Genomic DNA, 13,792 nt, shown 5'->3' with positions numbered 1-13,792 from the left:
CAGAAGTTGAGTGTTGAACCAAGAAACAAGAGGTTGTTGGTTCGATTCCTGGTCAGGGCACATGACATGTTGCAGGCTCAATCCCCAGTAGAGGATATGCAGGAGGTAGCCATTCGATGATTCTCTCTCATCATTGATGTTTCTATCTCCCTCTCCATTCACTCTCTATAAAAATCAATAAGAACATTCTTTTTAAAAATATATATATATTTTATTGATTTTTTACAGAGAGGAAGGGAGAAGGATAGTTAGAAACATTGATGAGAGAGAAACATCAATCAGCTGCCTCCTGCACACCCCCTACTGGGGATGTGCCCACAACCAAGGTACATGCCCTTGACCGGAATTGAACCTGGGACCCTTCAGTCTGCAGGCCGACGCTCAATCCACTGAGCCAAACAGTTAGGGCTAAAAACATATTCTTTTTTTTTTTTTTTAGTATATTTTATTGATTTTTTTACAGAGAGGAAGGGAGAGGGATAGAGAGCTAGAAACATCGATGAGAGAGAAACATCGACCAGCTGCCTCCTGCACACCCCCTACTGGGGATGTGCCCGCAACCAATGTACATGCCCTTGACCAGATTCGAACCTGGGACCTTTCAGTCTGCAGACCGACGCTCTATCTACTGAGCCAAACCGGTTTCGGCTAAAAACATATTCTTAAAAAAATTAAAACATAAAAGCATGCACATGAAATTATAATAGTGCTTTCCTTTGGAGAGGGGAACTATGGGAGGAAAACTTACTTTTCATAGTATATGATGTGAATTTTGTATGTTATGCATGTATTACCTAGTCAAAGATTAATAATAATTTATGTGGGGTGAGTGTTTAGTGCTAGGATATCTGACATACTTAATACATTGTCCAGAAATTTCAACAGTTGGTTTTTTTTTTAATTTTCAAAATCTCAAAATGATCTTTCTGGATAGTTCTGGCACCCCAAGTTTGTGCTTAAATTAAATAGGTGCTTTCTTTCTCATTTACCCAGGGCATCTTTTTTACATGTAATTTCTTTATTTTTAGACTAGAGGCCCAATGCACGAAGTTCGTGCAAGAGTAGGCCTTCCTTCCCCCAGCTGCCAGCACCAGCTTCCTTCTGGCACCCGGGACCCAGGCTTCCCTCCGGCCGTCGGCAGGCATCCAGGATCTGGGCTTCCCTGGCAGCCCTGGCTTTGTCCGGAAGGACGTCTGGCCAAATATTATTATAGATCAGTGGTCGGCAAACTCATTAGTCATCAGAGCCAAATATCAACAGTACAACGATTAAAATTTCTTTTGAGAGCCAAATTTTTTAAACTTAACTTCTTCTAATGCCACTTCTTCAAAATAGACTCGCCCAGGCCGTGGTATTTTGTGGAAGAGCCACACTCAAGGGGCCAAAGAGCTGCATGTGGCTCGCGAGCCGCAGTTTGCCGACCACTGTTATAGATGGTGAAATCCCTCCCCCACAATTAAAATAGTATTTTTCTTCATTATAAAAATGGCCCTGCGTGGGTAGCTCAGTTGGTTAGAGTGTCATCCCGATACGCCAAGGTTTCGGGTTCGATGCTCAGTCAGGGCACATACAAGAACCAACCAATGAATGGAACAATAAATAAATCAATGTTCCTCTCTCTGTCTCTCTCACACTCTGAAATCATGTTTTTAAAAATGACTAAACATTCATTGTAAAAAAAACACCTATTTCACAAGATTATAAAGAGAAAAGTAGTAAAGAAATAACCAGATTCCCATCATCTAAAGATAAGTCCTGCATCCTTTCAGGAGTTATATATCGATATATTGCTCTCTCACTATTTCATAAATGAGATTTTTTTTTTTCAGGCAGCTGTGTCATGCGTGTGTGTGTGTGTGTGTGTGTGTGTGTGTGTGTCTTTGTGTCTTTTAATGGATTCATAAATTTCATTTTATGAAGGTACTAGAGGCCTGGTGCATGAATTCGTGCACAGGTGGGGTCTGGCCAGCCCACCCCAATCTGGGCTGATTGGGCCCCCTGGGAGGCCAGGGGGAAGGGACAGGAGAGGTTGGCTGTCCACCCCAATTGGGGTGGGGGGCCGATTGGGGGCGGGGCCAGCTGAGGGGAGGGGCCGAGGGCAGTTGGCCGGCTGGCCTCACCTCCTGGGCCTGCCTCCTGGTCAAACTCCAGGTTGAACTCCCGGTCGAGGGGACAATTGCATATTAGTCTTCTTTTAAAAAAATATTTCTATTGATTTTTAGAGAGAGAGGAAGGGAAAGGGAGATAGAGATAGAAACATTGATGAAAGAGAAAGTCATCAATTGGCTGCCTTCTGCATGGCCCCCACTGGGGATCAAGCCTGAAATCTGGGCATGTGCCCTGACTGGGAATTGAACCAGTGACCTCTTGGTTCCTGGGTCGATGCTCACTGCTGAGCCACACCAGCCAGGCAGCACGTTAGCCTTTTATTATATAGGATCATACATTCTAACTATGAAATTAATTGTTCATGTTTCATTTTTGTCAATTTCAGGTATTTTATTTCTTTATTTTAATATTTTAATGCATTTTATTTAAATAGATAACACATGTTCTACCATAACATAATTACCATAGATTTTTGGGGAAAACATGTTTTTTAAAAAATGAAATGCTGTTTTTTCATAAAATTTCTACACTCTCTAATCTGTAATCCTGCCCAAAATTAAAACCAGCATTACAGGTGACTACATGAATCATTCCTCCCATCCCTTTATTACAATTTCAGATATTTTAAACGAGAGTTTCCAAAGTATAGAATTAGGTATTTTAGGTGGTATATGGCCTTTTTTTTAGTTTTTGTACTTATTTTTATAGCTACGGTCTATGCTACTGGTTTCCCATTTATATGAATGATACAGTTTTCTGTTAAAATAATTTGAGGAGAAAAGTGAATTAATTTAAAGAAAATGTTAAAATAATAACACAGTTGGTACAAGATATGGTAAAAATATGAAGGTGGGATATGAATATCTAATGTTTGAGAACCATAGTTGTAAACAGTGTTTTGAGGAAATTATTATACATAAATCTTTTTATGTCTCTGTTTCATTTTTTTCAGGGAAGTGTTTAAAACCTATAATGTTGCCGTAGACTACATTACTATTGCCCTCCTGATCTGGAATTTTGGTGTGGTGGGAATGATTGCCATTCATTGGAAAGGTCCACTGCGACTCCAGCAGGCGTATCTCATCATGATCAGTGCCCTCATGGCCCTGGTATTTATCAAGTACCTCCCAGAATGGACTGCATGGCTCATCTTGGCTGTGATTTCAGTATATGGTAAAACCCGAGATTGACTTTTCTTTTTTAATCACAGAGATACCTCACCTGTGTATTTTCCTGCCTCTTCTAGTTATCTTGACTTATGAAAATGACAATTTTCATAATTAATTAGCAAATAATTAATTAGCGATGGCATCTTTATCATAGAAAGATTTCAATTTTTTGAGGTTAATATCTTTAAAAATATTTTATTACTGCCTCCAGTTTAACTCAGTGATAGACATATTTCTGGTCAGGAGACTTACTTGGATTCATATCCTATCTGTGCCACTGACAGCCTTTGTGATCTTAGAAATGTGACTCAGCCTATTTGAGCTTCAGTTGCCTCATTTGGAAAATGGGAACAATGCTTCCCAGAATTTGTAAGGGTTCAGAATATATGCTTAACACATAAAATGCTCATTTTAATTTTTTAAAAAATATACTTTTATTGATTTCAGAGAGGAAAGGAGAGGCAGAGAGATAGAAACATTAATGATGAGAGAGAATCATTGATCGGCTGCCTCCTGCCCAGGTTGGGGATCGAGCCCCAACCTGGGCATGTGCACTAATTGGAAATCAAACTGTGACCTCCTGGTTCATAGGTCAATGCTCGAGCACTGAGCAACACTGGCTGGGCTCACTTAATTTTTAAAGTAAAAATTAGGTTATCTTTTTATAAGGCATTTGGGTAGAATTATTCTTTTAAAAATAACTTATTTGGGCAGTATGAGATTCAAATTCATTAACAACCAGTGTTACATGGGTCCTGAACAGTCAGAATGTGCCCTAGCCACGAATAACCAAGGCAGTTGTACAAGTGTGTACTCTGTGGCTATTGCCCTGCATGAAAGCCACAAAAAGAGATCCATTTTTAGAGGTCAGTATGTGGTTTCTACATTATAAGTAGGTAGTGTTTTTTTATTCCTGTACAGTTGTTTATTAAAAAATGTCAGGGGACCCATATTAGGAAACCTCATCATCCTAATTTGAGCGTTGAAGAAAAAGTGTATGGAAATAGAATTGGATTGGTTCTGTTCTCATATAGAACTAAAGTCATATGTCCTCTATGCCTAACTTTAGGGTATCTTCTATATATATAAAAGCCTAAGCAACTGTCCACCGTCCGACTGGTAGCTATGATGTGCACTGACCACCAGGGGGCAGATGCTCAGCGCAGGAGCTGCCGAACTGTGGTGTCTTGGCAGCTGTGGTTCTAGGGCAGTGAAGGGCAACCTTTTGAGCTTGGTGTGTCAAACTTCGCCAAAAAACTGAGCATAACTCAGGTAGTGTGTCACTTTGAGGAAAAAACATTATTTCGCAAATGTTTCATCCTCAGGAGCAGCAAATGTTTCATCCTCGGCATGCGGCTGCCTCAGTGGCCTCGTGTCATCAGAAATGGCTACGCGTGTCAGTGCTGACACGCGGGTAATAGGTTTGCCATCACTGTTCTAGGGTGACGCACCCAGAACCAGAGAGGAGGGAGCCCAATTTCAGTGTGTATCACCTAAGAATTGCCCTCTAGCAATCCAGGACCCCTCGGGGGATGTTGGAGAGCCAGTTTTGGCCCTATCTCTGCAGGCCAGGCCAAGGGACCCCACTGGTGCATGAATCCGTGACCGGGCCTCTAGCATGATAGAATAGTACTCGATGATTTGCAAAGTACTCATCAGTTATTCCATAGCTATGATGAAGAATGTCAGTGCTGTACTTCATCCAATCAGCAACTAATAAATACTTTACAGTCAGATTTTACTAATATGTTCTGTTCAGTGCCATTGTCAACAACCACATTTTGCTAAGAAACCTGAAGTTTATATAGGTAAAGTATTTGCCCAAGCTTACCCTGTTTGATGTAGAATCGGAATCCCAAGTTCAGTCTTTTTTCTACTACATTACACTCTTTTTCCCATCAACCTTTATTTCCTTCAAATATGATACAAATAAATACCTCTACAGAGCTTTGAGTTCCTTTAAAATGCAAAACTTTTGTATCTTTTATTTAGAGCAGTGATTTTCAATCTTTTTCATCTCATGGCACACACAAATTAATACTAAAATTCTGAGGCACACCAAAAAATATTTAGGAACACAACAAATTTCTCTTTTCTTATTCAAAACAAATTGAATTGGAAGCAGTGAGAGTAGCAATTTCTGTTTGTGTATATTATATTATTTTTAGTAGTAGTAGTAGTAGTTTATGAGATATTACCATTTGCAGGCATGAGGTATTTTACTTAAGTGCATTGGACTGATTGGAATGTCGCCATAAGCTGTCAAGTTTTCCTTTAAAATGTAGCTGTACCTGTTTTATATTTTCAAATGTTTGAAATTATTTTCCATATTCTGAATTTTCATGATAGAAAATGTAAGAACAACTGCAGTTATTGGAAAGAGATGGTGGTAGAATCAAGAATAATTTAGAACAACAACAAAAAAAGAATAATTTAGGCATTTTACTTCCTCTCTTAGTTACTGTTTTTGTGAAAACAGGTATACTCTAAGACCTAAATTTTTATGAAGTGCTTTTGATAGGAAAACTAAAAAAATGCTAAACTCTCTCATAGAAAAGTTTATTATTTTGTTTAAATTTACTGCCCTTTTATTTCAAAGGAGAGAAGATGAATCTCTTATCTGCTCTTCATATTTTGAAAAGTTCAAATACCTTCTATTCCTTTTACAATAAAGCTCCTATTTGTGGCTTATAGATATGGTTTGTTTTCGAGAAACATCAGTGTGATAGCCTAACATCGATCGGCTACCTCCTGCATGTTCCCTGCTGGGGATTGAGGCAGTGACCCCAGAGTGTGTCCTGACTGGGAATTGAACCAGCAACCTTTCACTGCACGGGAAGACACCCAACCAACTGAGCCACACTAGCCAGGGCCATTTCACATCTTTTTGTTTAAAAAAAAGTAAATATTCTCCATTGGCTAATTTCTCTCGAACACACCTACTTACAAGTTTAGTCAGTACATTTTTTCAGATGTCTTTTCTATTTTTCTCTTTCTAGATTTAGTGGCTGTTTTGTGTCCAAAAGGCCCACTTCGTATGCTGGTTGAAACAGCTCAAGAAAGAAATGAAACTCTCTTTCCGGCTCTCATTTATTCCTGTAAGTATTTTGGAATGGTATTAAATTAGTAAGCAGCTTAGAGTTTATAGGAACTGAAACACATATGACTAGGTCATTATCATGGTACTTTTTGTCTCATCTTAAATGCAGATCTCTGTTTCCTTGCAAATTATTATCTTCCACCTGACATGGTAGAGAAGAAATAGTGTTGTTTTTTTTTAAATAGGTTTTTATTGATATTAGAGAGAAAGAGAGAGGGAGAGAAACATTGATCGGCTGCCTCCTGCACTCACTCCAACCAGGGAACAAACCCACAATCTGGGCATGTGCCCTGACTGGGAATTGAACTAGAGACCTTTTGATTCATGGGACAATGCTCAACCAACTGAGCCATACCGGCCAGGGCAAGATAGAAGAAATATTTAGAAATTGGGGAGCCAGTATTCTCACTTAAAATCTTACTAGTCAAGTGTTATTTTTTTTATTTTTATTTTTTTAAATTTCTTTATTGATTAAGGTGTCACATATTTGTCCTCATCCCCCCATTCCCATCCCACCCCTCTCCCCACGCATGCCCCAATCCCCTGTTGAACTTAACCGTTGGATAGGCTTATATGCATGCATACAGGTCCTTTGGTTGAACTCTACCCCACCCCCCCCCCTCCCCCTACCCTCTCCTATCCTCCCTCTGAGGCCCGATAGTCCGATCGATGCCTCCTTGCTTCTGGTTCTGTTCTTGTTCCTCAGTCTATGTTGTTCATCATTTCCTCTAGATGAACGAGATCATATGTCACTAGATATATACTAATAAGAACTGAATGTGAGCCGAAACCGGTTTGGCTCAGTGGATAGAGCGTCGGTCTGCGGACTGGGGGGTCCCAGGTTCGATTCCGGTCAGGGGCATGTACATTGGTTGCGGGCACATCCCCTGGTGGGGGGTGTGCAGGAGGCAGCTGGTCGATGTCTCTCTCTCATCGATGTTTCTAGCTCTCTATCCCTCTCCCTTCCTCTCTGTGAAAAATCAATAAAATATATTTTAAAAAAAAAAAAAAAGAACTGAATGTGAGACGAGCAATAATATTTATGCTGATAGGCAAATGAATCAATCTGTAGCGAGCTTCCCCCTGGACCAACAGTTCTTTTGAGACCCAATTTCGATGTCCAGTAGTTCCTTATGTGTACATGTCAGCACTGACCCCTCAGCTCTGGATGGTGGACAAATGGTGGTAATGGAGGTCCGACTCCCTCTGGTTTGGTCTCGGCCGAACCCAGGGGCACGGCATCACCCGGACTAAGGGGCACGTGGCCTCACCCATACCCAAGGGGCGCGTGGTCTCACCCGGGCCTGGGACTCAGCCTCACCCGGATGGATCCAGGGGCGCACGGCCTCACCCGGACCCAGGATCTGGCTTCACCCGTACCCAGGGACGCTTGGCCTCTCCCAGACCCAGGGGCACGTGGCCTCACCCGGGCTTAGTTGCACAAGGCCTCACCTGGATCCAGGGACACATGGTCTCTCCCGGACCCAGGGACGCTTGGCCTCTCCCAGACCCAGGGCCACTTGGGCTCACCCGAGCCTAGGTGCACGAGGCCTCATCCGGATCCAGGGACGCATGGTCTCACCCGGACCCAGGGACGCTTGGCCTCTCCCAGACCCAGGGCCAAGTCAAGTGTTATTGAGTACTTGTTATAGACATATCTTACAGAGTTTATGAAAGAATTGTACTGTTCCTTCAGAATGTTTGCCTTTTTTTGTTTTAGAGTCATCCTCTTCCTAATAATTCAGTAAATATTTATTGGGCATTGACCATCTTTTCCCACAGAGCATTGTGGGGGACAAAAAGATGATTAAGATACTTTGCCTTCCTTTAGAGCTCATTTGCTTACAATTTAGAGATCAGATAAGAAAATATACAAATAAGCGGCATCCAAGGAAGAATGTGATCAAAGTGAGAAGAGGCACAAAGTGGAGAGAGTTCAAAAGGGGGGAAGTCTGGCTGGGGACACAGGGCAGGCTTCCTGGGAGAGACAGCATTTGGATTGAACCTGTTAAGGATATGGTAGGATTGCAGCAACACAGAGGGAAATCAGTTCCGTAAGTGGGCTTGTCACAAAGAATGGCTTGGAGATATAAGTGTGGGGCCTCTTTATCAAATTTAAAGAACTAGAACATAGAGTACAAAATGGGGAGAATACTAGGGAGAGTTTAGAGAAGCAGATTACAGCAAGATCAACTATAGATTTGAGTGACTGGTTTAGCTCTCTATGCTTTTCATGATCAATGGAGAACCATAAAAGGTTCTTGAGCAGAAGAATAAAGAAAAATATGTGATAAAAACCAGATGTGACCCACAAGCCTGAAATGTTTACTGTTTGGCCCTTTATTGGAAAAGTCGGTAGACCCCTGATTTCTGTAGTAATATTAAATGTTAAGAGAGTTTGTAGCAATATTTTCTCGTTTGCATAAAGAAAGAAAATCAAACACCTGCTGCTGTGTTGCCAAGAAGGCTGCAGAAATCCCTAAGCCTGGAACATATGGGGCCTTCTGTTTCTCTTGTTTGGGTTTGGATTTAGCTGAACAGTGCATTGCCTGCCTGGCTTAGGTTGACTTTGATCAGTTAGTTGTGTTATTGTATAATGTAACTTATTTAACCTCAAAATAACAAAGTCATGAATAAATATGCCTATTATAGAATGTTCAGCCTCTTTTTTTGTGTATTTTTTTATAAGTTACTCAAAAAGCCTAAGAGTATTAGGAACATGGATATAATGATAAAATTTATGATAAAAAGCCAGAGAGACATAGACGCCAAGTATCTTGTTTAAAATTGCTTACTGTGATCAGGTTAGGCATTTGGTTCCTGGTGTAGCCCTGTATGGTACATGTTTATATGAATTTTTATATTATTGTTGGTGTATTTTCAGAATAACTTCCCAAAAGTGGTATTCCTTGGTCTAAGGGTTAATGTATATGTAGTTTTGTTAGATGTTACCATATCCTCCTCTAGTAGGGTCTATACCATTTTTAGTTCCATGAAATATATGAGAAGCACCATTTTAAAGTATTGATATTATCTCTTAACTAAAATGTGACAGAGATACGTATGTATGTATCTATGTATATATTTTTTTCTTATTCTCCATATGTAACACAGGCTAGCATTATTAAAAATCCCAGAAATGACACACGATACGAAGGAAACTTATTCCATGCACTTTTAGAATTATAATAAGCATCTGATACTCTTGTGAACCCTATTTTGTCCTCTAATTTAGTTCCAAGAAGTAATTTTTATCCGTGAATTCACACTATTTTAGGAAATTCAACTAGTCCAGCTACTGTTGCAGTGGAACCTTGCTGGCCTGAAGAGTTTTCCTTTTGGTTACTTTTCAGGGACGTAAATGATGACGAGCACTTTTACAACAGCAGCTGCAGTTTTAACACTACAGTAAACATTAATTTCAGAATATTTTATATGCCAGAATCAAAGAGAACCTTTTGTGTTTTTAAAATGCATTTAGTTCTGATTTTTAAGCATGCTTTAGGGGACATTAAGAAGATTGGTAGGAAGAGGTTAATGGGGGAAAAAGGATGACCTATGAAATACTTTCAGCAATAAAGATTAAAAGAACAAGAAAAAGAAGCTTGGTGATTTGTGTAGAGAACTGATGGCCTGCTGTCTATTCGTGCACGTCCCTTCTGTGTTTCCAGTGCTTACCTGGACTTCTGTCTTTCTTAACAGCAACCATGGTGTGGTTGGTGAATATGGCAAAAGGAGACCCAGAAGCCCAACGGAAGGTATCCAAAAACTCCAATTATAATGAACAAAGTAGGTAAATTTTATTTGGAAATTTCCTGGGGTTTCGGGTCATTGTCATCTTATGGCTAACAATTAGTTATAAAGTGGTGATTGTAACCTTTTTCTTTGGTCATAGATTCCTTTTCAAATCTCCTGAAAGCTGTGGTAATACCCGGTAAAAATACAGATAAATATTAAGGAGTTCAGATAGTCCAAACCCTATAGTACAGGCAAGGCACTCGGTTAAGGATTTCTGCCTCTGGGTACCATTAATGTCGGTATGAAAGTTGCAAGTGGAGACTGATTTTAAAAAGAACAGGTAGCCTTTCTCTCCAAACCTGTAGAAAATGAGAATCTCTTGTTTGCCATGGCCAGACCAACTTAAAAGTAATTTTATTTTAGATGTGATCATGATTATACTGAGAAGATAAAATATTCTGGGTGGACATGACTTTCTGGAGGAGGCTGATGATGACCTGGAAGGGGAAATGAAAAGGCCCACGTATGGAAACTGCCGAAGAGATTAAGGAGAACATACGTTAGGAGTTATTAGAAAGAGTTGAATAACAAAAACAATATCAATAGTCAAGAAGAAAGGAAACTTTTTAAAGAAAAGGGAAGGGCTAGCCTTATGAGGAAGCTGAAAAACAGAAGCAGAATAAAAGTTGGTGAGAGAAGTGGAAAGGGCCTTAACTGAGTTGCTGTTTGTCAGGAAAGGAAGGGGTTAGGTTTTTTAGAGCCAAGAAAACTGCTGTTTTAGCTTTTGGGTGACTGAGGACACTGGGAATTCCTATTTGGGACCCAAAGATTCCAGGTTCATTCTGCAGTGAGCAAAGCAGCAGAACAAGGTGACATTGCACCCGCAGTAGACCTGGTAGAGAAGTAGGAAATAGACTGAAATAATTGCTACAAGTCTGGTTATTACGTTAACCTGCGTTAAGCTAAAGCAAATTAAAAGATGGATTGTCTATGAGTATGTTTGTTTATATGTATGTGAGTATAAGTGTGTATTTGGCATATCAAGTGTGTATTTATTCTTGTGAGTATAAGTGTGTATTTGGCATATCAAGTGTGTATTTATTCTTGTGAGTATAAGTGTGTATTTGGCATATCAAGTGTGTATTTATTCTTTTGATAAATGTTGATTGAGCACCTAACTGTGTGCCTGATATTTTGCTAGGTACTGGGGATATAGCACTGAATGAGATACCCTGTTCTGTGGAGCTTGTAGCCTATTTAGGGAGACACAAACATTCAACAAATAATTTATACAGTTGTTGATAAGTCCTATAAAGGAGAAGTCTAAGTTGCTATGAAAGTTTATAGTTGAAGAATTTCATTTATTTTGAAAAGTCAAGGAAGGCTTCCCTGAGGAAGTGATACTACATGAAGAATGGAAGCGTTTTCCAGAAGAAGAAACGACCCGGGCAGGGGGCTTGAAGTGAGAAGGAGCTGGATAAGCTGCAGAGTGCCTCAGGGGAATGCTGTTGGTATTTAGGGTGGAGCAGTTCTTGGTAGTCATGTGGGACTTCTCCCACTGCAGGATATCTAACATTCCTGGCCCCTCACCCACTAAATGCTAATTGTGACTTCCAGGTATTACAACAACTCAAAACTCCTCCAACGTAGTTAGTTCCAAATACCCCCTGGGAAAACACTAGAGGAACTAGACACCAGATGGGAACAAACGGCATAGGCCTCCGGGAGGGATGTCTGTACAAGGAAAGACCAGAACAGAGCTGGGAGGTTCCCTGACTATGAACTCTGCTAAGAGTTTGAGGATGAATTAGTTGTAATACATAGAAAATTAGTTAAGGAAAAAAAATTAGGCGGTTTTCCAGAGAAAACAAAAAGTCATACAGAAGAAGCAAATGTAATTAGAGTATATTCTGGTTGTAGCCAAGTATTTTAGTTGTGAATACTTTTTGCATTGTGATAGTATAAAAATTGAACTTAACATAAAACGATGACTTATTGAGAATATGGGGAGAAGTAAATTTACATGTGGGCATGAGTATGAAAGCTATGCTTCATTTCCCTGCACGAAGTGATTACGTTTTAACCTAAAATGAAAACATCAAGATATAACACTGAACATGCTATTTATAATTAATTATGAATGCTAGCACCAAAGGAAACAGCTGAGAAGTTTGAAAATAGGAGTGAGAATTAGGAGGAGGGAAGGGCCAGAGCAGGGACTGTTGTTTTTATTTTTATTTGTAAACCTTATGCTTCTATGACTTCACAAACTCTGAACCAGGGAAGATTCCATTTTGTGGTGACTGATTAAGAAAAAGAATACAAAATTGTGAGGACCCCTCCCAGAAAAAATGTATGCAAGGGAGAGGCCTGAAGTGTGCAGGCTTAATTTATTCATGGTAAATCTACCTCTTCTAGGAACATGTGTCATTTTTATAAACAAAGAAAAAAATATTATCAGTGCCACATAATGTATTATAATTATTTTTGTTGTGGAAGGTTCTCAAGACTCTCATGTTATGCTCACAATTTTCAGACCGACAGTCATGACAAAATGACTAGCCCATAAAAAATGTGTTCCCTACCCACCCCACCCCTCACCTCCCTACTGTATAACTCAGGCACTAAAGCCAGAGCTGAGTTTTCAGAAACGAGTGGTTAGAAAGCTTTCAGCTGCAAACATCAGAAAAAACAACTTGTTTGCTTTAAACAAGAAATGTGTTCTCTCACATGACCAGAGTCCCGGGGTGTAGACATTTTAGGGTTGGTTAATTTTGTGGCTCTTCAGTGTTATCAAGGGCCCAGGTTCTTTCCGTCTTCCTGCTGTGCCATCCTTAAATACAGGCTTGATCCTTAGCCCACTGCTCCTCATGGTCGCAAGATACCAAGTACAGTTCCAGGCATCATATCCAGATAAGATAACATCTAGGGGGAAAAGGGGGCAGTTAGTAAAGAGTGAAAAGTTTCCCCCAATTTCGTAGCAGGCTTTGCCTCATCACACATTGACTAGTACCAAACCCACAGCCTCAGAGCTTTCATTGGGAAGAGGAATGATGGACTTGGATCAATCAGGATTTACCACCTGAGTCATGTGAGCGAGAGGTAGAAATCCAAACACATCTGGGCTGCCCTCAGGAATAAGGGGAGAAATGGCTAAGCGGTAAGCAATCAACAGGCCCTGCTACAGCCCATGTTTTGTGGTTTAAGAGCCAGCTAACCAATTATAATGACAACCAAGTAGTTACTGTTTCCATGTAACTTTCTTAAAGGTGTTAAGAAAATTTTCTGAGTATTACAGTTGTGATTTCTTTTTCTTGAAGACACAGGGAGTGAGTCACAGAACCCTGTGACAGAGAGTGATGATGGTGGCTTCAATGAAGAGTGGGAAGCCCAGAGGGACAGTCGCCTGGGACCTCATCACTCTACAACTGAGTCACGAAGTGCTGTACAGGAAATTTCCAGCAGCATCCTAGCCAGTGAGGACCCAGAGGAAAGTATGTGCATTTCTCTAATTGAAAGTCATGGATTCCTGTAGGTGCTGCAGCATCAAACTCTCCAAAGATAAAATGAACCGAGAGCACTAGTCTACTTATAAGTAACAGCACAACTTTTATTGGGAAATAACAATAGGCAGTGCTTTTCTTTATGTAGATACTAGAGGCCTGGTGCACGAAAT

The 13,792-nt window shown here is 40.2% G+C and overlaps 1 protein-coding gene across 6 annotated transcripts in view; it reads left to right on the top strand.

The window, feature by feature from the left end:
* PSEN1 (presenilin 1) overlaps window positions 1-13,792 on the top strand; it is a 67,466-nt gene that overhangs the window by 42,068 nt on the left and 11,606 nt on the right. For all 6 annotated transcript variants that reach the window (XM_054715940.1, XM_008138865.3, XM_054715939.1 and 3 more), the window contains 4 exons: window positions 3,062-3,282; window positions 6,278-6,376; window positions 10,081-10,167; window positions 13,437-13,610. In XM_054715940.1, the coding sequence (XP_054571915.1) occupies window positions 3,062-3,282; window positions 6,278-6,376; window positions 10,081-10,167; window positions 13,437-13,610 (581 nt within the window). The remainder of the gene's footprint in view (window positions 1-3,061; window positions 3,283-6,277; window positions 6,377-10,080; window positions 10,168-13,436; window positions 13,611-13,792) is intronic.

Source organism: Eptesicus fuscus, chromosome 5 (genome assembly GCF_027574615.1).
Source record: "Eptesicus fuscus isolate TK198812 chromosome 5, DD_ASM_mEF_20220401, whole genome shotgun sequence".
Lineage (NCBI taxonomy): Eukaryota > Metazoa > Chordata > Mammalia > Chiroptera > Vespertilionidae > Eptesicus > Eptesicus fuscus.
This window is presented reverse-complemented; position numbering and strand designations above follow the sequence as displayed.